The sequence below is a fragment of the Cyprinodon variegatus genome, unplaced genomic scaffold (genome assembly GCF_000732505.1).
Source record: "Cyprinodon variegatus isolate N-32 unplaced genomic scaffold, C_variegatus-1.0 Scaffold108, whole genome shotgun sequence".
Taxonomy (NCBI): domain Eukaryota; kingdom Metazoa; phylum Chordata; class Actinopteri; order Cyprinodontiformes; family Cyprinodontidae; genus Cyprinodon; species Cyprinodon variegatus.
Genome location: NW_015150561.1, coordinates 165573 through 190604, shown reverse-complemented (window position 1 = coordinate 190604; position 25032 = coordinate 165573). Strand labels below are relative to the sequence as shown.

Genomic DNA, 25032 nt, shown 5'->3' with positions numbered 1-25032 from the left:
AGCACAGTGCCGGACACAATATCACTCTGTCTTCTGATTACAGTGGAGCCTGGTAGAAGGGGGAGACAGAGAAACAGATGAGCTGCTTCTTTGACCTTGAGGCCAACTGGAAACAAGAGATGCACGAGTGTAAACCTGGAGCTACTTAACCTGATGTCTGCAGTGTCATCATGCTTTAGACGGTTTTGGAACTTAGCAAAATGCTGTTCTGTGCAGCATCATTACACTTCACCTTGTCCTTCTCTCTCCTACATCATGCTTCAATGCCAAATATAACATTAAGTCATTCTTGAAACTGATGTGTTTTCTGCAACTAATGTGAGACGCAAGAAAATTACTGAATTAGAGAGCAAGGATAGCATAGATACCTGAGGGAAGCTTGGGAGGAGTCAAAAACAGCATTATGGGAAAGATCATAATTAGGGGTGTTGAGCAAAAACGCCCTCATGTAATAAGTTGGTTAGTTTTCCTGTTTTGGTTTTACTTGATCTCATCTCACATTTTTGATACAGTTTATTAAAATATTGCAGTGGAGAAGGTAGATAGGACTGTCTGGTACTTTGCTAAACTAGTTCAGAACTTATTTGAGCAGAAAAACTTTGTGTCAACTGGCAAACATACAGTAAATACGATTAACAAAGATCACATTCTGCCTTTAAAGAAATAGTACACCCAAAACATGATTAGCCTTCATTTTCTACTCACCCCCATGCTGAACAACACTCTGGAGTACTTTTTTGATATCTCAAATGCATCTGGAGATCTGGGAGGCTTCTTGCTGTCTGCTGACATTCAAATAATGGAGGTCTATGGTGACCGAGACAGAAAGGTCCATAAAAGTCCACAAAAAACGTGTCAATATTCCTCCATACTGCTCGTCCAATTTATTCCAAGTGTCCTGAGTGGATAGCGTCCGTAATTTACTCGAAACAAAGTCATTTAGAATGTTTTTAGAGCATTAACAGTAGTGTATAGGATTTCCTAAAAGCGCGTTCACGAGTCTACGTAAACCGCGGCAGACCAAACCAGATGAAAGTGCGCATTCAGCGTCTGCTCTGCCGATAATGCAAGCGTAGAGGAAGAAATGTGCTGTTTACCTGTGCAAAGAAAGAAACAACGAAAGAAAAATGTCTGAGGACTTCAGTTTTGAGGAAGAGCATGAGTTCTTTGCCGAGCTGAATGCGCACTTTCGTCTGGCTTGGTCTGCCGCGGTTTCTGTAGACTCGTGAACGCGCTTTTAGGAAATCCTATACACTACTGTTTATGCTCTAAAAACATTCTAAATGACTTCGTTTCGAGTAAATTATGGACGCTACCCACTCAGGACACTTGGAATACATTGGACGAGCAGTATGGAGGAATATTGACACGTTTTTTGTGGACTTTTATGGACCTTTCTGCCTCGGTCACCATAGACCTCCATTATTTGAATGTCAGCAGACAGCAAGAAGCCTCCCAGATCTCCAGATGCATTTGAGATATCAAAAAAGTACTCCAGAGTGTTGTTCAGCATGGGGGTTAGTAGAAAATGAAGGCTAATCATGTTTTGGGTGTGCTATTCCTTTAAGGCTTCATTTTCGAACCACTTCAATTCAATATCTACATGACATAGCTAGGTCAGGTAATGGAGTGTTACCACACATATGCTGATGAGATACAACTTTATATTGAAGAGTGTACCGATAACCAGTCATTACAGTCAGTTACTCGTATCCTTGTTATGGGTGAGCAGACAGCTCAAAATGTCTTCTATTTCAGTGTGGAAAAAACACATGTATTGCTTTTGGTAACAAATATGCAAGAACTTAAGTAGAGTCAAAAAACCAATGGATTTTGTGCAATCAGCTAAATGAGGCTATAGTGTCAAAGGTTATATAAGGTCATTATGACAAAACACTGGATAAATGAAGTCCATTTCCCATTGATATCAATAAATTATGTTAATACAACATAAAACACAACCTCTATACTGTTTGTTTCTGTCATACAAGATTCTGTCAAGATATCTTGTTACAAAGACTTCCTATGGGCCTGTAAAGAAAACTGTTTAATAGCATTTCCCCCCAAAATGCTACTCCTTAAGCCCTCGAGAAAGATCTAAATAAATAAAGATAAAATGAGTTCATAATTCATAATCTGTAGCACGAAGGCTCCCTGCTAAGGACATAGTCTAATGCTGTGTTAATTGTGTCTTTTATTTTCCTTACATTTAGGTTATGTATTTTCTTTTTACATTTTTTTGTATTTGATTTGAAAATGTTGCTTTTAATATATTCCTTGTCTTTCAAGCGATATCCTTGACCTCCGTTCTTTTTTTCTCTTTATCCTATCCAGTTATGTATACATGGTTCCATACTAATCAACTTCCCTGTCCTAAAAGAAAGAAAACAAGATGAAAACATCACTGTTAACTCGCAAGAAAAAGTAGAAACAGTTTTAGTTGATGTAAATGCACCTCTTACAGTGGAAACTGTGCCAGTTGGCTTTTAATCTTCACACTGCAGGAGATGTCTGGATGCTGCAGTGTGTTGCAGTCAACCAGCCAATCCTGCTGCCTTTAACACATCCTGGAGGCAGGAGGAGCACAGCTTGAAGAGAGCTGCATAACAGCTACAGTGGTAAACAAGAAGGGCGAGGAGCATATCCTTCCACAGCAACACCCCACAATAAATACATCCATCCACCAATAGGCTACCACTTTATTTTCTAAGTTAAAGGAACAGAAACTGTGATGTAAACAACACCAGGATGTCAGCAGCCTGAGCGCATCATGCGCCTAGAGCGTACAGCCTGGTTACCAAAACAAAGTGACAGGACACCATGTCTGACTGAGAAACTCCTCACACTGCATGCAGAAATTCCTTAGAGCTGCCTCTCATTACTTCCACTCCCACACATAAGAACACATGTACTCACAGTGAATGGCAGTGGAATGATAGTTTCCTCACAAGGGCTTCCCAAAATCTGCAAGGAGGGTTAAAAAAAATCCTCTCCTGTCATCCGTCTTCTGTCCCACTGATCCTTCCTCTCCTGTCCTGCCTGTCTTTCACACACAGAGAGGAGACAGATCTGCAGTGGTGAAACTCTGCCTCCCTCCTCCCTCCCCTCACTGCTTCTCTCCAAGGTCAGTGGGTAGAGACTCTGATCTGACTCCTCCCTCTCACAGGCTGGACAACCAGGCAGTAATTACCATCATCATCCGGATTAACTCCTGGGTGTGCTTGATGTTCCGCCATGGGCTGAACTGGACACATTACAGACTGCATTAGGCACTGGGAAGATGGGTGGGGTGTATACTGTAGACCCCACATAGAGGGGCAACACAGGAATCCATAAAACTGCCCAAAAAAGAGGAAAAATGCAGGAGAACAAAGACTAACACATCTACACCGGAAAAACGATTTAGAAATAAGTAAAACATTTCTTAAATTAAGTGTATTTACCCTTGAGTAGGTAAATGAGGTAGTTTGCCAATGGCATGAGTATTTTTACTCTCAAAATAAGATAATTAGATTTTATGCACTTGAAATAAGACAATGCAAACGAGTTTTCTTATTTTAAGTGTAAACTGGCTTGTTCCATTGGCAAAATGTCTCTTTTACTTCCTCAATCCAAGAACAAATGCACTTTTAATAAAAAATGACTTATCTAGATTTGATTTTGTCCAGTGTAGTAAACAGTTTTACATGCTCTACTAGATGTAAGGATGTTCAATGTATTATCTGCCGTTATATTTATTCACAAACCCAGGCACTGTCATTCAAATTATATATTCTGATAATAAATAATTGAACTTTATTTATCTCACATTGGAGAAATTTACCTCTGCATTTAACCCATCCCTTCAGTGAGCAGTGGGCTGCCATTGTGCGGCTCCCTGGGAGCAGTGTGGGGTTAAGGGTCTTGCTCAGGGACCCAGACTACAGACTGTGGGGATCTAACTGGGTGCATGCACCATTCTCAGAGCACAACACTCCTCACAAAGGGCAAGGTTGTTAGTACAGGAGCGGAGCTAGATGGGGGGCCAGGGGTGGCAATGGCCACCCTTAGCTAATCATTGGCCACCTCTGTGGCCACCCCTACTGTTTTTTTGACCCTCTAATAAAAACTGTGGCAGCAGTTGTCATGGTTTTGGTTTTGGCCAAGTTTTATTTTGAGTTTTCATTGGTGTTACATTGATTCTTGTGTTCCAGGTATTTTTGATTGTATTTGAGTTCTGGGATATTTCCTGTTTGCCCTTTTTTGTCAGTCTCCTTTTCCCCAGCTCCCTTCTTGCCTCCTCTGTTCACACCTGCTCCCAATCTGCTAATAAGCCTGGTCTTTGCTTCTCCATTTATTCTCCTCCTGCTCAGTCATTCTTGGCTGGTTTGTCGTCATTACTTTGTCCCCTTCTTGTTGTGAGTATTCTTGGTTTTGAGCATTTTTTGGATTTTTGTGGATTTATGTTTTGGATTTTTGCTTTTATTGAACTTTTGGTTAATTAAACACTCAAGTAACCACCTCAAGCTTTTGTCTACATTTGAGTCCTGTCAAACCTCCACCCCCACTGTGACAGAACTAATAATCTCAAGTGGAATATTCGAAACATTTTAATTTTTAATATATTAACAGTTACTTGACAACAAAACAATATGTTAATTATTCACATCAGTATACTAACATTAAAGATGACAATTCATGCTCTTTTCAGAAGTAGATTTTGTGTTATTTAGGATAAAGTGAAAGTCATCTAGGAGTCTTCAGTGAAATCATACATAAATAATTACATTTGATCAATTTTAATAATCAATTTGTGTATGTATATGAATGGATTGGAAAAAAAACTGTACCTGTGCATCTCTAATTTAAATATATAATTTTCAGAGGGGGGCTTACGGTTTTTACCAGCTAAGTTAACATAACTAATTGGCTGAAACATAACACTGTGAGTAATCAGTCTATGTCTAAATATCCATGTTTACATTGCATTAGTAAAAATATATATATATTTCAAAATATATTAAAATCTGTCGAAATACATGCACACATATAATGCAGAGATAAGAGGAGTGGCAGCCTAGTGGTTAGGGCATAGAGCTTGGAGTTCTGAGTTTGAGCCCCACTCCCACAGACTGCCACTCTGGGTCTCTGAGCAAAGACCCTTAATCCTACACTGCTCAAGGCATGGCTGATGAATAGCTAATGCATGCATTTATCGTTCGAGGAAAAGTAACTTTTTCCCTGAAGTAGTAATACAATGGCATAAAAAAGGATAACAGATTGTTTTCTTTAGATTTTTATAAAATACAAAGAAAGAAAGTCATAAATAAAAAAGAAAGAAAGAAATTCTCGCATCTGGCTCAAGAATCCAGGTCATCAACAAACATTCATAAAGAAGGAGCTCAAGCAACTTTTGATAGATGTTGATACGGACAGATCCATCTTTTTTTCCCTCTGAAATTCATTTTGTATTCTCACCATTTTCCAACATATGTAGCGAAACAGAAAACAAATAAACATCAAGGTAAAAGGATTTATTTTTAGTTAATTACAATAGGGGGAAAAAAGCAACATATAATACAAATGGAGGTGTTTATTGCCTTATAATTATATGAATCATAATAGGCAACAATGTTGCTTTTTTTAAAAGTTATTGGTGCAGGAATACTGATATAAAACATGGAGGACATCTGACTGACTAAATGTTATACTGAAGGCAAACTACAATAAAAGTCATTGAGTAATTTCTGTTAGCATGTGCAGCAAGAACAGCTATGGCACTGGTTTATTTTCTTGGAATATGCTGACCCCTGCTGGCTCTTTGTATCAAGTACAAAACCGACCATCTCTTTTTGGATAACTTTGGAAAAGCTATTTCACTAAATCCTCTTAAAATGTTGAACTCATATATAATAAATTACATTTACAAAGAGGGATTACTGTTTTTTTCAAAATGTTGATTACTAAAACTTACCACTTATTAAAACCCAAGTTTATCTTCTCAGAGTTTGGAATGTTACGTCAGGGAAATAATGCAATTATTTCATATACATATGTGGGCCTATTGAACATATGCCCATCTATTTGTACAGCTTCTACACTCAGCAGTTTGTCAGGGCTCCTTTTTCATGAATACAGCATCAGCCCATGGTTCTACTAAGGTTTTCAGGAAGCCAAGGTTGCTCTATAGATGATTGACAGCTGCTCTGACTTTATACCTGATGAAACAGTGGTTTAATAGACCAGCAGATAATATGGATCGTTAAGTCTTTTCTGCAAGTGAAAACATAATGTTAATCCCTAGTAACATGAATTAAGGCCCCATCAACACTGATTAAAAAAAAAAAAAAAACTAAATCATTAATTAATCCAAAAACAGTAATTTGGCCACCAAGCAACACTCCAGTTATTATTTTCCTTAGGGCTTTCAGCTCAGGTTTGAAAAGGCTTGAATACAGCGTGATCGCTGGTTTCTATGTACAATGAATATATGTGAGTGATTCCTCTTTAATTTCCAAGTCCACCTGCAGTCTACATCCCACCACAACTCTCAAAGGGGTTTTGGGTCATAAATCTCTCAAGAATGAGTTTATTTCTCTTTGGCTGTGCATCATGTTCCTTCCGCTAAACTTTCTAATATGCTTAGATGCAGGTGTTGGTGAACATTTGTGGTTTATCCTTCTTCATTAAGGGTGTTTTCTCTAATGTTTATGTAGATCATGATGTCCTAATATTTCTAAATGCAACGTTTTCCTTTGTGTGTGAATTCTAAACATTTGAATGTGGAATTTCCTTCAGCTGTAAGCCAAAATTATTGGCAATAACAAGCTTAAAAAGTAGAATTGTGTGTGTAAAATAAAAATGTATATAATAAACAAGTTTCACCATTTAATGCTTTTCTAACTCAGTGATGCACCAGAAGATAAACTCAGATGTAATGCTGTTCAGTATTGGCACATATAATCCACAGACACATTCTTTTTTTTCTATTTGTATTATTTTCAATATTTTTTGAAACAGCATGCAAACAAAAACCAGGAGAAATTCAACCAGTGAACATGCAAAAAGAATCAAACTTAAAGTTGGGCCAGCCAACACATCGTATTTTACATTGCAGAAAAGCAACAAAATCAAAGACATAAAGTAACGTAGAACTATGAAATGTAGTTACAGTACAGGTGTAGAAGATGGAGGCATAGCGTCTGATTGATGGCATAAAGCATGCACAGGGATGCAAAACAGACAACAAGAACTTGTAGTAAGGATTGTGATGTTACTGCCTTTCCATCACTTTATCACACTTTATAAGAAAAGGCTTCATAGAACAACGGCCTGCATATCTAGACTGCTTCCTGGTGGTTATTCGATTTTATAAAAACAGGATTTACATGTAAGACGGTGAGTGAGATGTTCTGCTCTGTACTCTAACCAGTTCAGGTCAGGCACATCACAGGGGCACAGATCATGGCAGGAAGCTTCTATATCCCACAATGCAACACTGCTATACCCTCTACAAACATGCCATCAAGTCCTGCTTTAAAAGTCCATGTTTCCTTCTTTTATTGCAGTTCAATAAGTTACCACCTCAGGTTCCTGGAAAGAACATGTTCAGACATCGAAAAATTGAATACTTTAAGATCTTTAAAGCTAAAAAAAAAGAATAAATCAAGTAAACATGATCACATGAGGCAAAATAAACAGAACATTTAAAAAGCAAAAAAATGATAAAAAGTAGCAAGACAGTTAAAAAAAAAAGGCAGAACAGACTTTAAATACTGTAAGAATAAAAGCTGATCGTCCAATATACAGTTAACACAGAAAAGTTGCCTGTCACGCTTCTCTGCAAGTCCTTCACATGACCTTTCAACTTTTCCTGCAAAGAATCTCTTTTGGAAAAACCAGAGCAGTAAGTAGTCTGCAAACAGTGCATCAAGTTACAGCCAAATACTCAATACGTACAGTTATACATGTCAAGTATACATTAGCAGCTATTTGCAAAACCAGCTGTAAAAACTATGTTTGGAGGTTGATTTCAAGGCCGTGAGAGTACTAGTCCATTAGATATTAAATACAGCATGAAAACATCAACACCAAAAAAAGAAACTTATTGGATCCAAAAACAAAAACAGTTATACTGCAGGAAGAAATGTTCAGTTTGATCATGAATGGAAGCCATACTGTGATCCTGACTGGCTTGCTGGTTCCTAACTGTGGTGTTCCTCCAGGTTTTAACAGTAGATGGTCCAATGGTCGACATCACAGTGTCAAGGCAGCCTTGGTTAAATCATGGCGGAATGCAAAAGGAGTGCTACTACTGTAAGGTGATACATACGGTTTACCACTCCATCATGGACATGAATATCATTTAATGTTGGGCTTTTAATGAGGAATTCGACCCCTTTTCTCCACCGTGGTCAGGTAATACAACAGAAATGTTCAGAGATACAAAAAAAGGAATTGAATGCATCACTTTAAAATGTATATCCTCGGGTTAAATGTATGGACACAGGCTCAAATGTGTTAACAGCAGTTAGAAAGAGTCACGGGTTCTTAGGGGTTTCAGAGATAACCTGAATAAACAGAAAATACAGCTTACAAATTTGGTTGTTGGAGAAAAATGACACAAAACCAACGTGACGTGATGTGTTTGATCTAAAATGTTAAAAAAAGACAACACCATGTCACAGTAGGGTTCAATGTAGCGACAAATGAGAAATGGTGACTGAGCTCCATCAGCCTGGAGGGGAAGAACCGCGACCCACACAAGGAACAATGCAGAACCTTAACCTAAGTGTCTGGTTCACCAAAATGACTCCAAGAGGTTAATTCATCCAAGAGGTCAAAGTAGGATACGGAACAACCGATGAAGCTTTTTAAGCCTTACTGCGTCCGTTAAGATCAGAGTTTATGATTCAATGACAGGAAAGAGAGAAGGGGCAAAAATGGACTCCATGGAAAAGTTCAGAGGCCTGAACTGAGATATTGCTTTAAAACAAAAACAAAAAAATAAACAGCTGCCCAGATGGAAGAGCACTACATTTTCTTAGGAACATTTTCTGATCAGAAAAGGCAAATATTTAACTGTTGGGTCCAGGTGACAAGGAAAAAAATGTAAAAAGTAAGACAAGCAAGTGTCAAACATGGTGGTAGCAACATGGGGGTACGTTTCAGAAATGCATTAAATAAATAACACATTGTGAGAGGAAGCAAAAAAATGTTTTGATAGCAATGTTGAATTCTGGTACAAGTGGAGACTATCAGCTACAGTTTAAATTGTTCTTAAAAGGTGGTTGTTTTGTGAATGCAGACTAGTTAATTTTGCTGCAATATGTGATTTACTACAGTTGACTTTACTGGGTTTAATTACTGAGAATGTGGGGCGGCTGTAGCGAGAGGTGAGTTTGGAATATGGTACTGTGTTACAAACTAAAACGAAGCCTTGTTTGTCCTGCTTTTGAGATCATTGCCCCAAAAAGCAGATCAGAACCGGCTTGGGACAGATAAAACAAGCTAAGACAAAAAAACATGGAAAGAACCGAAAAACTGTGTCCAAACTTTGTGGGTTAAAACCCGGTCTGTGAAAGAACTGAAACTAATTTGGTAAGAAGCATGAGAGGAATTCCAGAATCTTGAAGATGGCAACGACAAGAATGGAGGGTTTAGCTTCCGATGGGACGTCAAACCAGTATCAGTGGGAGTGTTTATATTTGAGCCTATTTGGATAATTTAAGCCATGTTTATAAGTGATTATTTGAAAACAGTCAGTTACGGCCACGGGGATGGAGTGAGAAAAACTATACATCCAGTGTAGTGATGAAAATACACTAAAACATTTCTGAAGAAAATACTTTATATAATAAACATGACGCTGAACAGTCTGAAGGAATACAGTCCTGGATGTGGTTCTGCTGCAGACGCAGATTGGATTTATTCCACCTGATCAGGAAGTCCAAATGTCCGTTTTATAACACTGCCTCTTAGTGGATGTATTTTGTTGCCATTCATTTTATTTTTTCAGTGAATCGGTGAAGCTCCTCTTCAGTTTAACGGGACAGTTTCTCTGCTGGTCAGCTACAGGAGCTTCCATGGGAAGCATCGTCAGGTGAAGCCAAGCAGAGAGGAACCTTCAGTGAACAGACTGGTTAAAGGCATGAGGCCCAGATTCAGCCGTGGTAGCTGGACACGGCTGCCTGTTTCTGGGAAAGACGCAGCAGCTCCTCCCTGATGGCCTTGATCAGGGAGGCAGAGGAGTGGGTTGGAGGAGATGTTTCCAAGGGCTGTGGAGCAGACAGATACGCCACGGCTGAAGTGTCTAAGTGGACAGGAGGGGCTGTAGGCTCCCCACTTCCACTCCTGTGCATCTGGAAGTTAAAGAAGATCAAATCACAGCATTAAAGGAGCTGAAGGCCTTTAACAACAAACTTAATACACTTTCCGACAAAATACCATGAAATACCCACTTTATCTCTGAAGTTCCTTTGAACATAATTTGCTAACATGAACATCTCAGTCTGAATATGTTAGGACAAGGCACATCTTTCAGATGTAATGTGCCAAGAAATTACAACCTTAAGCAGATAATAAATCTGTATTCTATGTTTCTCTTTGGGAATTAAGTCACTGAAAGAAACAATGTAATGAGTTTAGGATCTTTTTAATGCCTGAATGATAAACAACTAACATTGGAAGGACTATACTGGTGTATCTTAACAAATGAGAATATCGTCTAAAAATTCCTTTATTTCAAGCTCTTAAGTTGTAGGTTTTCCCTCCACTGAACTTTCCATTAGAATGCTTGGATAAAGCCCTTTGAACAAACTCCAAACTTGAAAGTCGGAATTCTTGCTGTGATCCAGAAGGCCTTAACAACAGTTTTTTTATTATTATTATTATAATTTCACTTTCCTGAGAGGCAACCTTTTGAATTTTCATCAGCCTCAGGCCAGAATCATCTAAAATTTATGAACACAAACACCTGTAATTGATTATATGTTGTGTAATTCAACTACATGATCACTGAGTTTTGATTTTTTGATGAAAAACTGAAATAAATTAACTTTTTGAGCATAATTAATTTTATTAAAATTGACCTGGGCCTAAACAGCACAATTTCTGGTTCACTTACTGCGTCTTTTTCCGCTTCCATCCTGGAAAAATTGTCACCATGGTAATCGTTCCAGCCCAGGCCTCCGTTCTGGCCAGGAGCGGCCCTGATCCCTGCCGGATAACCGTTCATCCGGCTGGACAGGCCGACCTGTGTGAGGTGATGGAGCTGGGCCCCTTTGGACACACACAAACCACAGCAGAGTCATTTCATCTGAAATGCGATCCTCTACCGAACAGTTTGATGCAATCATCAAACTCTAAAAGGCACTTGGCTGGCAGAGTGCTTCACTCAATAAGCTAAGTGCCAAAATCCATTTGTATTATTCCATGTCACGTGTTGCTGGTGGCAGAAAGTCAGCTCCTTTAATTATTTAGAAGAGAGACGAGGCTCCTTCAGTTGGACAGATATATGGGATGGGCTCGTCTGAATCATTGAAGCTGTATTTATGGAATTGGTAAAACAGGGAAAAGCAGCTTTCCTTCTGACACCTGACATTTCCTCAAACCATTAAACTAAAGTAGCTGTTAAGAGTTATTGCTAAGTATAAACAGCCACATCAAAGATGATGTAAATACCAACAAAATCATCTGTTATTGTTGAATAATATCAAACAGAAAAAATTAGTCCTAACTAGCCTGATAAACCAGACTAAATGTGAGATTAAATGTGTAATTTAGTCTGGCCCCGATGAATGAGACATCGGAAGATTGTTGATGAGAACAACCCGTTGTTTTTCAAACCATGTCTGTGCCTCTTGGCCAACGCTCTGACCAATGAGCACAACTGACTGTGACGATATAAGCGCTACAGAATGCTGGTGGGGGAGTGTAAACAGTCAGTAAAACGGCAAATACGTCCTTCTTAACAATGAGTGAGCGTAGAGCCTCTTCCTGCTCACGTTTCAATGAAAACCCCAGGTCTAATCCTTCCAAAACTGATTCCAAAGCTGAGTCAAATGAGAAATGTTCAATAATTGTTGCCATCTTCCTTGATGTGCTTTCTCCAGCGTCACACCTTTGTCGTCATGCCCTCAAAACCCCGCCCGCTTTGCATCCAGAAATTCAAAACACATCTCTGCGTTGTGATTGGCCTGCCAGTTCTAGGGCTTGGGGCATTGATTGAGGCCAGACCACTCGCAGGCAAAAATGATTTTGGCCGCTGGCGGGTTGGGCTAGTTTACTAGGCTAGGTCCCAACCCTTTTTTTGGAAGAAAACGATTATGGTAAAAGGTTTCAACCAGTAGATATGTTGGTAATGGCTTTCAAAAGGACTTATTTTCTCCTGTAACATCGAACTAGAGTATAGACTCACCGGCCACTTAATGAGCTGCACCTTGTTAGAACCGGGTTGGACCCCTTTGCCTTCAGAATTTCCCGTTTGAGTTCAGTGAACTCACTGTCATGTTAAGAAACCAGTCTGGCTACCAGATGGCTTCTTCCAAGAGTATAATGCACCATCAGAAGATGGGCAGACTGTGGTCAGAAAGACAGCAGGAAAATATCCCCTACATCATTAAACCACCTTCACCAGCCTGAACAAGGCAGGATGGTTCCATGCTTTTGTGATGTTGGCGCCAAATTCTGACCCCACCATCCGAATGTGCAGGCAGGGTCTAATCAGACCAGGCGGTGTTTTTCCAATCAACTACTGTCTAGTTTTGGTAAACCTGTGCGAATTGTAGCCTCAGTTTCCTGTTCTCAGTCAACAGAAGTGGCGCCAGCTGTGGTCTTCTGCTGCTGCAGCCCATCCGCCTCAAGGTTCCACACATTGTGTGTTCAGAGATGCTCTTCTGCATCATCTGGTTGTGCTAGAACCAGATTTTTTTTCTCCAATATATATTCAGCCCTTCATTAAGTCAAAGACAGGGATGAAATGGTTGCTATGATGACTAGGTGATCAGTACGGGTCTCTTTGCTGCATTTCTCCACCTGTGGGCTATAAATATGTATTTATCCCCTGGATCATTAAAGTTAAGCTTGCATCCAAGTAGAGGATTATGGATTATGGGAGGGGCTAAATGTCAGGAGCCTCTTTATTGCATTATATTTCTACAGCAGGGAAAACAGGAAGTCATGGATTGTTAAAATCTTAGAAACTCTGATCAACTTAAAAAATTAAGTGGGTACAGAACAACATGCTTCGATTACCACATTTTGAAGGAAATGTACTGATTTAGTTCAAACCAATTATGTCGAAAGTTGGATTTTTCCCTACTAAGTAGATGAGCTTTGACTCACTGACAGTGTGTGAAGGAAGCAAGGAGTTTCTTTCATCTTTAATGGGTCTAATTAAAAATATTTTACCGTAATCTATTTGATGTTGTTCAACTGTAAATGGTGAGAAGATTTATATTCAACATAAACACCTAATGTGTTGGTGAGTCAATATTAACCTTATTTATTTTTCTAGATTACTCATGCTATTAGTTATATCTAACATTGCCGATGTCTTTAATTCCTCTTTTCTCCTTTCATCTTTCAACCTTGTCTATATTTGTTATTTGTTATGGAGTCATGACATTTATTAGATATTTATGTTTTATGTTGATATTTCAAATTGAAATAAAAAAAGACTTGGGTAATAAACAAATACTGAAATGAAGCCTTTCTCTGAAAGATTACGCTGCAGCAATGAAACATACATTTATCTGAAAGGTTTTCAAACATCTTCACCTGATGCAGCCATGACCTTGAGATACTGATAAAAACAGACATTTCTACAAAGTTTTAAATTCGCAACAACATAAGTAATTGATGACCCGCGGAGCATGCGTGTTGTTTCCAAACCTTTCCCCGTACCTGTAGTTCCCCCTACTGGGCGTGGCCTGGCAGACGAGGGCAGCTCTTTGGCGTAGAGGCCCCTGCCGGAGTACAAGCTGTCTGGTTGGAGGGACTCGCTGTGGCCTGCTGCCTCTCCTGGTGACAGGTAGCTGGAGCCAAGGCCTAGCCTGTGAAACACAAAGAGAATAATTCATTAGTTGCAATAATCTATTTCCTGGATGTGAAAGCAATAAAGATGCGAAACAACAACCCTGAAAATGGACTCATAGAAACTATAACCCAAATGTAACATTTTTGCATTAAAAAAGGCTGCAAAACAAAATTAATTGCAAACACAGAAGTTTGAACCCATTGCTGTGTTCTAAAACAAGTGTGTGTCCTTATGACCTTTGCTCAGACCGGTTCCATTAAACAGATTTATTTAAAAAGACTTGCTTTTCATTATTTATAAGGGACCTGAGCTCCTACCTCTCATAAATGTTTTGCTTTGCTGCACCAAAAGGAAAACATACATACTAGGAAAGAGGTGAGTAAATTTCACTGGAACTATCCCGAAGACATCCTTTTGATAAATTGAGAAAGAGGTGAATTTAAATGTTCTAAGTTAGTATATGATTGTACATCAACCACTGGGTTCCTGCTCACCTTGGGGTCAGGCCTGGGACAGCAGCAGAGGACACGCCCAGCTCAGTGATTCTCTAGAAGAAGAAAACATGTCATCTGAGAGTCATTAGTCTGAAATAGACGACAAACATCCTGCTGTCGGAACGTAGCAGATCCATACAGGACAATAAATCCAGAGAAGATATCTGTATTTTATGGAGCATTAACTCTTCTCCTACTTATGGATCCTGAAAAGCCGTCAGTTTTATTCTGTGTTGAAGTGAGATATGGTTGGTCTGCTTTCTTTCTGCAGTTCAGCAGCAGCAAAAAGCATTGAATTAAAGATTAAATCTGAACTTTCTCGTTTTTGTAAAACTCAAAAACAGTGTGTGATTTTGTTCTTTCTTGGTGGGGGTCCTTTGATTTCATAGAAATTCTTATATTTCTAATTGGTGACTTTGTTTCTCACATGTTGATGTATTTCTTTAGACGAGGGAATGGCTTCGCACTTTGAGATCTACAGGTTATTTTTGTCTGTTACTTGTAAGGTATAATCTATGTTGCTTGAAAAAATTTTACACTAGCTAATATTACATGCTTTACATTAAATATACGGTAACAGGTATGTATGATTATAACTTTTCCTTTTTATAATATAATGCTATGAGGTAGAAGTTCTAATGTTTTTTTATTCTACATCGAATATCATAATTGTTTGAGCATGACCAACTTTGGGATTGGAACATCTCCCTGAACCCCAGTCGGCCTCGGCAGATGGCTGCTCACACTGAGCCTGGTTCTGCTGGAGGTTTCCTCCTGTTAAAAGGGAGTTTTTCTTCTCTTCTGTCGCTTCATGCATGCTTGGTGTGAGAGGTCTGGTTTTCCTTATAGTGAAAACTGACACACTGAACCAATTGGACTGTCTGATCTGGTTGAATTGTCTCTAAAGTCCCTTCAGGTGACATGTGTTGTAAAATTGGTGCTATAGAAATAAACTGCATTGAATAATCATCTTAATTATTGTCACAAAGTTAGAAAAACCTAAGGTTTTGTTTTAACTGTTGAGGGAAATGGGTTGGAATAAAAAATATACTGTGCAGTTTAAAGACACATAACGTCTGAAAAGTTTTTCTCATTGAGACTGGGTTTTATAATAAAACACCTGTGAGTCGATTAGAAATTGCAGCTCATTTATAAAACCTATCTGACCCCAAAATAGTGAGACATAGTCTACTGATAAGCACAGATGGAGTGGACACCCTCTGTAAAAGATGTATTCTGCATTATTATCTGGCATCAGCCACAGATCTCTGTATACCTCTTTGCCTCACTTATTTAAAAGAATCAAAGTTTAGCTCTGTTTGAATCGTCCCTTTTAGAGCATGTTATTACAGTGAATCATTTCTGTAGTCACAGAGCTGATAGTTGATTATTCAGAACATTAGAGTTTAACTTAAAAAAACAAAAGCAGATATGTTTAAAGTAGTATCTAAAGCATTGCCTTCAAGGACAGATTTAATAGGGAAGTCTGTGTAGCTATGACACTCATTATGTGAATGTGACAGATTAATCAGTGTTTAGGTTTCCAGTAACCCCTTACAACATGTCCTGTTATTGTATCTCATTCCAGCTGTGATCCTTAACCCTGAATAGGATTCCAATGATATGTGGATATAAGGTTTGCCGGCCAGATAACTTCGTCTCTCAGCTGTTTCAACAATAACATAAAACTGTACAAATAAGTTTGTAAAAAACCATACTCTAAAATTGAGATTTAGCATACAGCAACAGTAGGAATTTTTACAGAACTTGATATATATATATATATATATATATATACCGGTATATATATATGTATATATATATATATATATGCAGATATGAGGGAAATAAAGTCTGTAAAGCTGTAGGGTCTTAGGAGGTAGACTTTATATAGCTGATAAGGGCTGTTACTGTAGGTTGGAGCTGCCTGGGAGCAACAGATGGAGGAATGCTTAACCAATTAGTTTGCTAAGAAGAAACCAGTTCAGTGGAAGCTGTCGGCTTCGTGTTGTGAAAGAAAGGGAGGGTTAGCGTATGGTGAGCAGGACATTTAAATCATAATCTGTCTGCCTCTCTTTACCAAATAGATCATACTGTAGCCTTTATCTGCAAACCGTTTTTATGCAAATATCCAATATAATATCGCTACACAGCACACAGAATTTCCCAAAGGTCCGGACCCGACTTTAAACCCAAACCAAAAGACAAAACAATCAGACCCTTCTTCTTAGTGGCACATGACACACAATCCCAATGTCTCAATTAAATAATACTTTGTTTTCATTAACTATGGACATAAAATTGACACTAACTCTATCTGATGTTGATCACCTGGAACTGAACATTTGACTACACTGAATATAAAAGTCTAAAAAAGGAAAAGGTTTTGGATCCAGAAAATAACATCTTCTCTAACATTATGAACATCTGTGGCTACTACTCGACTCAGCAATACAACTCAACATATAAAGCAGAAAATACATTTTCCATTATACATTTCAGTCTTAGATATAATATAATTGAAACCATGATTAATGTGATTAGATATCATTTTGATTGTATAACAATTGAAATATATATGAGAGAAAAATATCATTTTGAAAAGGATACCGGAAACAAGAAGACTATTTATGGTATAAATTAATTAATGGAAACTGAAGTTAAACTTCATCATACTCCTTTTCAGACTCACAGTCACAGAATAAGTTGTTCATTCACATGTGACTGAGTATGTAAATTTGATATTAAGGTATTTTATTTACATTTAGAAAAAGGAAAGTATTTAGTGTTATTACATTTGGTTGGTGAGATGTTTGTCTGAAAGAAAAGAAGGCATCATGGAATGCTCAACCAATAGTATTGCAGGAGAGAGCTGAGTGCAGAACAATGTCATCAAAGTCTTGACTTTGTTCAGAATATTGTTCTTTAAGCAGAACTACTATTTGATTGAGTTCTCTGATTAGAACCAAATAGGTCCATTTACAAGTAAAAATATTTCCAAACACAGAGAAATGAAGCAAATGTTTGTCTGCAAACTAATCTATCAGCAAAGATCGTCAGCAGAGCGGATGCGGCGAGATGGTTAGGATATAAAACGAGAAAATTAAGCTCTGAAGTTGTTTGGGTTTGAAGGACTTTTTAGAGAAAAAGTATTTAAAAGGAGCAAAAAAAATGATAAGAGCAAAACAACTGAAAGAGTAGAAAGAAAAAAATATGATAAACTAATTAATAAAACTAATATAAAAATGCCCTTTTAATATAACAACTGGTAGAAAGGTTAATACTCAGCAGAAAAAAAAGAAAGACGAGAATAATGATTAAAGTTGTTGAAAACAAACCAAAAGTGTAGGAAAACTAAATTGGTGATGGAATAAAATGTATTCAGAACCAAAAAGCAATAATTACTAAAAGAGATGCACTATAATAAAAGTGATATCAACAGTATGTCAAAGTAGCTGATTAACATCTGAATACTTACACCAGGAAAAGGACCAAGAGCTTGGTAGGAGGGGCCCCATGCTTTGGGGCCCCGGCCTGGAGGGCTGGTGCCCTGAGGGTTGCTGATGACCCCTGGCAGGGTGATCCCTGCTGTGCTGCTCTGAGACGTGGGCGACACCAGAGCAAAGGCATCATCCAGCAGGGAGTGCATCTGTTGCCGTGCCTCCTCTATGGAGGGCTGTGGAGGCATGTAGGGGGGTGGGGGAGGGGCTTGGCCTGGAGGGGAGGAAGCTGGGCCGAGGAAGACATCATCAGTGGGGGAGGGGCTCCTCAGAGGGGAGCCAGGGCCTTGGTCAGGGTCCGACTGGATTCAGAGTACAGGACAATTTGAATGTCTGGCAGTTCTTGGGCTGTTGATGTTGATCTGCTGTTGCTACTCACCACATACGCTACGTTGTTGACCCCAGGGCACCTCCTGTAGACTGCGTCGCCATCCTCAGTGATGAGGTGGTCTTTGTCTGCTTCCATCATGCCTCCATTCAGCTGTTCCCTCAGTCTCTGCTTTGGAGAGCGCCGCCCGCGGCCGCTGTGGAGGCAAAGGAACAGAGTCAACATGTTTTAGACTGCTTTATTTTACTTCAGCTGAATCTGAAAACTATAATGTCAAAGGGAATATTCAAATAGTGAACCGACGAGCTCAAACCTTTTCTTGGACTCCATGAAAATGGAGGGAACTGGATTATCTGGATCCAGAATCTTATCTATTTGAGTCTGAGCCTTTTGGTAGATGCGATCCTGCTCCTTTGCGTCGCCGAGGCTGCTGATCATGTCATCCATTGCAGGGAAATCATAGTGGCCTTTCCTCTTGGCACGCAGACGGATCTTGTTACGATGATGTTCAATCTCTGACTTGTGCCTCAAAGCTGCCTGGATCTGACAGCAAGGTTTGGACACATACGAAATCTCCAGTCAATTTTATTGAGATTATATGTGGCAGACAACATAATTTAGCAGAAACTGTAAGTTATTAAGAAACTGTAGGTGCCTGCTCTCTTTTTCCTAAGGAAACTCAAGGTTTTCACAGGAGAACTGAATTTATACAGAAATTGAAAGCCTGTAAAATTTAGAATGGGACAAAGAAATGCGACTGTTGATGGGGGACTGCTGTTTAACTCATCTGACAGTGTGAGTGCTTCACATGTTGAATATGACATGTATTCCTATTTGCCTAGTAGACACTAGCTAAGATTACATGGACACAAAAATCAAAATGTTTCATCCAAACAAGGTGGACTGAAGATTTTAATCCGATCTGAAACAAATTTCATTTCAAAAGAGATTTTTTTTCTGTTTTTTTTTTTTTCCGATTGCCAATCGGATTGGCCTCCAAGTAAACACCCTTTAGGATCTTTGGAGTAAAATAATCTCCAATGCGCATGTGTGCAATATCAGCATGACATTTGACTCTTCACTCCTAACCTTGATCCACATTCTCTTGGCCTTTGGTGGAGCAGGTGGCTGTAAATGTAATGTGCTGATGAAAATGCCATTCTGCCTTCTACTCCCGTAGCTAACGAGCATTAGCATAAGGTACTCCTAAGCCCTTAACTTAATTAAAATGAGCAACAAAATCAAAAGTATGGATACAAAAAAGCAATGAAGGTCCATAATGGAAAGAAAAAAACAACATAAACAGACACGACTTAAGTACTGAAGAAAAAGAAATACAAGTGGCAGGGACAAAGAGCAGCTAAAGTTAAAGGACGAGCGGATAGGTACAACACGCAGTTTCATCTTCTACTCTTAAAGCATTTTTGTAAAATTAAGACTTTTTGCTTGTTAGTGATCAGATAATTTTATTCAGTGTCCATGTAAACAGAGATTTCAATTTCCAGTCAACCAAGGTTTAAATCAGATCAGGGAAAATTTTGTTTTCGCATATAAATGTAGCTAGTTTGATGCAAAGTACAAACGTAACATCAGTATTAATTAATATACTTTGTGTCATAATAGAAACTGAAGGTGATTCCTTGTTTTTTTTAGTTTTTTTTATTTGCAATACCAATTTTACCAAAAAAGTATTACCATATGTACTTAGGTTTAACATCTATATCTAGATGATAATAAACAGGGGAGGCAGAGTGAACTATGCCTAACTAGCAGAGAATAATCTTCTATTAGATGAATTTATGTCATCACCTCTTTGTTGATTTGGTTTGGATCAGAAGTCTTGCTGCTGACAGGAGGGCTGCGCAGCGGTGGGACTGGCATAGGCTGCATGGCGATGAGCTGCACTTTGTTAGGGAGCCTGCGGCTAGCATCTGTGGTGCGAGACATCCGATCGACATGCTCGAAGATGGAGGCTGAGGACGGCGGCTCGTTTGCGGAGCTATTTGTAGGAGGTGGACCTGAAGAAAAGAAAGAAATGAAAACATAAAAGTATGAAAACATGAGCTATGCTAGCTACAGGAGTGTCAAATATCAAACTGTCCGAACAATAATTAAAGCACGACTTTCTAACAAAACTTAGCAATGACAAATGTTGGCAGTGGCAACATGAATGAACATAGATTTCCATCTGCAAGAGCTAAACTTAATTTAGGACAAATGTTTTGACTTTTTCTAGAGAGGCCTATGGTTTCTTGGCGGTGACTGACAGCCCAGCAGACAGTGATGGATGGTGGGAATTAGCAGAACACAATGACAGCTAAAGCAGCAAACAGGGAACACACAGACACAGCTGCAGGAGGTCAAGCCTTGGGTCTATGGGGCAAAACAGAGAGAAAGAGGACCAGCTCTTACCGATTCTATTTTTGCCTGCAGACCATATATCAGAAAGGAAAAAAAGAGTCTTTATGAGATAAAACAAATTAAGTAAGGTTAAAGATTGACTTTACGCATTGGTTAAAAGAAAAGCGTAGAATTAGTCTACCATGACCCACAGAAATAAAGTTTTCAGACTTAATAAAATCTTTCTTTGCCTCTAATTAGTTTATATGTAAAAGCAGTTCTGAGAAGCAGGAAATACCATGATTACAGAGAGAGGAGTCACACATCAGCTTCATACACTTTCTAATTATAAACCCAGTGAAGCGCACACATCGTCCCAGCCAGGATTTGAGCCATAACACAACAGAGAGCTCTCCTCTGTGGGTGACTCAGCCTGTCTTCTGTTTGGCTGATTCCGGCTCCCAAACACTCTGAATGACAAAGCAAGCTTGAATCAATCAACAAGCTGTCAGATAAAGTAACTTCAGATTCCCTTTTAGATCACAAACAGAAACCAAACAACATCTTTTGTTTTTCTGCATCCTTTTCATCTCTGCCCTCAGTCTGGCCTTCTTCTTGGTCCTGCCAGCTTTAGCTGTTCCTTCTTTTCTCCTTATCAGTCCAATTTTGCTCAGTTTTCCTCCACCCCTCTCCCTAAATTTTTCCGCCTCCAGGTTTGGAGAACTGTTGTTAAGTGTTGCCATGGCTACTTGCCATTTAAAACATTGATGGGAGGCTTACGGATCTGCTTGCTGTCGCTGGGCGTGGCCTGGCCTCTCAGGTTGTCCTCAGCCAATTCCCGTTCAATGGAGCGGTCACTCACCACTGAGTCACCGTCTGATGGGGAGACCCTGCCCAGAAATCACACACAGCTACATAAATAATGGAAGACAACACCAATGTGCTTTATCACCATGCATAATCAAAAAAACAAGGTCTTCCAGAAACATATGAGCTGGAAGGAGACTAACAAAACATAACGGATTAATATTTCCACTGATGATTCAGAGCTATGAGGAATTCTCCTGATAGATTTAAAACAAATTCACTTAATCCGTCCTTAATATTATGATTTACAGTATTTTTTTTAATTATAACTAAAAATTGTAACTGTAAAAAAAGGATGAATAAATCAGGCAGACATGAATTGGCTCTGATGTGCGATCAACATGTGTGGAGGATCTTCCTCATCATTAAAAACATCAACAACAGAAAAGGAGGTTGCCTTTTTGTTTCACCCCCCAAAAAAAATAATGCATATAGAACTTTTCTAGTCATATCAACCACTGAACACAAAAGCCTCATATAACTAGTCACGCTCACACAAATAGATAAGTCAGGAGCTGTGCTCAGGAGCACATCATCATGTTGCAGAATCAAACCCACAAGATTCAGATTGTACAGCCAATACTCTCTCCACCTGTTTGATCACACTGGAATGCCTCAGACAGAACGTTGGACATCACTCTCCCTTTAAGTTTAAGGTCAAAACAGGACAAACGTCCTTCAACAGGCCAAGTATGGACGTCCTCATCTTTTCTGTCTGAGGTTTGAGCCATTTTAAGTAGCAATAAAACTAAACTCTTGATCAAATCTGCATCAAATAGGTCTATGAACAAGTTTAAATCTGTCAGAAAAACACAGACCGTCATACCGTAGGTAAATCGACTAACCTGCAGTTAAGAACCTGCTGCAGACGTTTTTAAATCAGCGGGTTATGGTTAAAAGGACCTGAATCTAAAATCTAGAAAATGTTTATCTTCACTCAGCTCTGACACCAAGATCCAGCTATTACTACCCTTCCATCCTCTCTAACTCCTGCAGCACTGACCTTTCTTGCCTTCGGCTGCTGCGGGACGCCTTGGTGGAGGAGGCAGAGGTTTTGGATTTGGGCGTGGGGGCCTCGCCGTTCTCACATGGACTGAGGCCATCTTTAATGGACTGAGCGAGAGGACCGGAGCCAGAGCATGGTGGGGCGGGCTCCTGGATCACCATGACATCATCTTTACTCTGTTGGCCAAGATGGAGCTTGGCAAAATCAAAGCCTTTCACACTGGGAGCCTGTAACTGAGAGAGGTGGCAGAGAGTGAATGACAGGAAGGGTAGAGTAAATACAGCGAGGAAAAAGGTAGATTAAAGGTTCAGAAGTGACATACAGTTTCCAGTCAGAGTGACACATGAATATTCCAGTAACTCTGAATTTGCAGCCAAGACAGAAATAGAATTTTAGAGGCATAATTGGGTTGACTAACTGAAAGGATCTGCAGGAGGGAGACAGACAGGCATTAATGAATAAAGAGAGTCTGGCAGTCTGTTAGAAAGTGGGGTAAACACAGAACTGCAGGCTTTCCTGTGAGGTAGTGGGGGGTGGAGGCTAGAGACAGAAACAGTGAGACTATTTCTGTGTAAGGCCCTGAGGACGTTCCAACAACACAGGGCTAAACAGTGGATGCATGCTCTCACTATCTGTGTTGACAGAAACTTTGGTCCTGCGACACTAAGATGTGGCTTCAGGAAAATCTCTTCTTAGTTTCCAAAGCTTCAGCTAGTTTGCATCTTTAATGAAGCTTGTTGGTTTAAAACAGTTAATCCTGTATTATTTACTGGGGTGTATTACTAATGCCCAGGGAGGATATATCTCTATGCTGTTAATCATGTTACATAAACAAAACAAAAAAACAACAAAAAAATCTGCAGGAGAAAATTAGTTAGCTTTGTGCCTTTATAAATTTGATATTTTGAGGGGGTTTGAAATTTGTTTACATACCTATTTACATGTATAAAGATAACTTTAATATTTTTATTTGGCAAAAAATCGTCAGTACAGAACTGAATGAGATTAGGTAGTATTTTATTAATAATGGATTAGCAGTCAAAAGATATGGATTGATGAATTATGCAACAATGAAACTGGTCTACGTTTTAGTTTTGTTGAAAAAAATAACCCTAAAAAATATAGATTGTTCCAACAGGTTGTACTAAAATCCTCTGGCTATTGGGAAAATCTTGTTTGTTTATATTCTGGATTTGTCACAACACAGTTTCAGTTTGCAACAGTCAGTTTAGTCTGTTTTTTCTGTAGCGGTGATGTTTACATTCAGCTTGAAGTACTCTTTGGTGAGTATTATGTTCAAGAAAACACTTATTTAAAAATGTGGTTCTTTCGCTTACTTCCTCCATTCTGTTGCCTATAAATACATTTTGTATAAATAGTGGTAGCATTTCATTATTTTGATGCATAAAGTATTTTAGCACAGATGCTGTCCTCCCTGTGCTTTTACTCAAAGGGCTGTAGTCACGTTCTATGACCTGAATTTCTACACCAGAGGCTCACTCTGATGCATACAAAGGTTTGTCCTGTTGGCTTATTATATGTTATTTCTCTCCTTTAATTTTTGCTATAATTGTTGGAAAACAAAGCAAACCTTTTTACAAATCTGTCACGCTTTGTGAATCAGCAAGAATGCATACCATATGCATTGGTGAAAAATTTGTGCGTTTAGGCCAGGGTTTGGCTTCGTATGGACGGGGCCTCACTGCTCAACTTTTCAAATTAATTTAGATAAGCTGCCAGCAGATGGCAATGGTGCAATCTTGTGTGCAGTCTGCTGATCATTTGGTGCAAAAAACTTATGAGGTTTTAAAAAAGGACTAAGTAAACACTTTTGGTGTGGTCAAAAACTACTATAGCTAACTGTAGTGTGTGCTCTACTAAGATCATAGGATGAACTAATAAGAGACCAGTTCTGCACACACAACACATAATCTATAGAATATCAGCACACTATAGTCCTCTAATGCTAAAGTTCTGCCATCTACCACAGTAATTGTGGAGAGATTCCAGGGTTCTAGCTTGTATTTACACCAACAACCACTAGTCTCCATGTCTAGGACCACATATACCTTCTCCGTGGCTCCCCTTCCTTTAGACACAGCCTTTCTCTCCTCTGTCTTTGTCCCTGGTGGGACAAATGCCATCTTTTCTAGCTTTTGCTGTCGCTGTGTTATTTGTTTTATTCTGAAATTCTTATTTTCATCATCATCATCTTCTTTCTCCTCCTCTTCTTCATAATCATCTTCTTGTTCTTCTTCCTCGGCTCCCTCTTCCTCCTCTTCTTCCTCTTCAAGACTGCTCGTGTTCCATCTACTCTTGGGAAGAGCTACTGGTTTCTAAACAGGAGCCATGATGGACAGAGTGTATTGTTCTACTTTTACACAGAATATCATCAGATTTTTTTCCTGTAGCTAATTTTTCAAACCTCTATAACTTGAAATACAACACAGTTTTATCCAATAAAACACGTGAATCATAAT

General features: G+C 39.0%; 1 protein-coding gene across 2 annotated transcripts in view; it reads right to left on the bottom strand.

The window, feature by feature from the left end:
• Positions 1-9369: 9369 nt before the first annotated feature.
• LOC107084748 (UPF0606 protein KIAA1549-like) overlaps positions 9370-25032 on the bottom strand; it is a 48818-nt gene continuing 33155 nt past the window's right edge. Inside the window, exons 12-21 of one of the 2 annotated variants that reach the window (XM_015374744.1) lie at positions 22550-22785; positions 21433-21569; positions 20149-20357; positions 18653-18882; positions 18391-18535; positions 17990-18313; positions 14512-14564; positions 13885-14033; positions 11105-11259; positions 9370-10340 (exon numbers count right to left, since the gene is read on the bottom strand). In XM_015374744.1, coding sequence (XP_015230230.1) covers positions 10143-10340; positions 11105-11259; positions 13885-14033; positions 14512-14564; positions 17990-18313; positions 18391-18535; positions 18653-18882; positions 20149-20357; positions 21433-21569; positions 22550-22785 — 1836 coding nt within the window. In that variant the 3' untranslated portion in view covers positions 9370-10142. The remainder of the gene's footprint in view (positions 10341-11104; positions 11260-13884; positions 14034-14511; positions 14565-17989; positions 18314-18390; positions 18536-18652; positions 18883-20148; positions 20358-21432; positions 21570-22549; positions 22786-25032) is intronic. The other variant, XM_015374745.1, reaches the window with a different exon arrangement.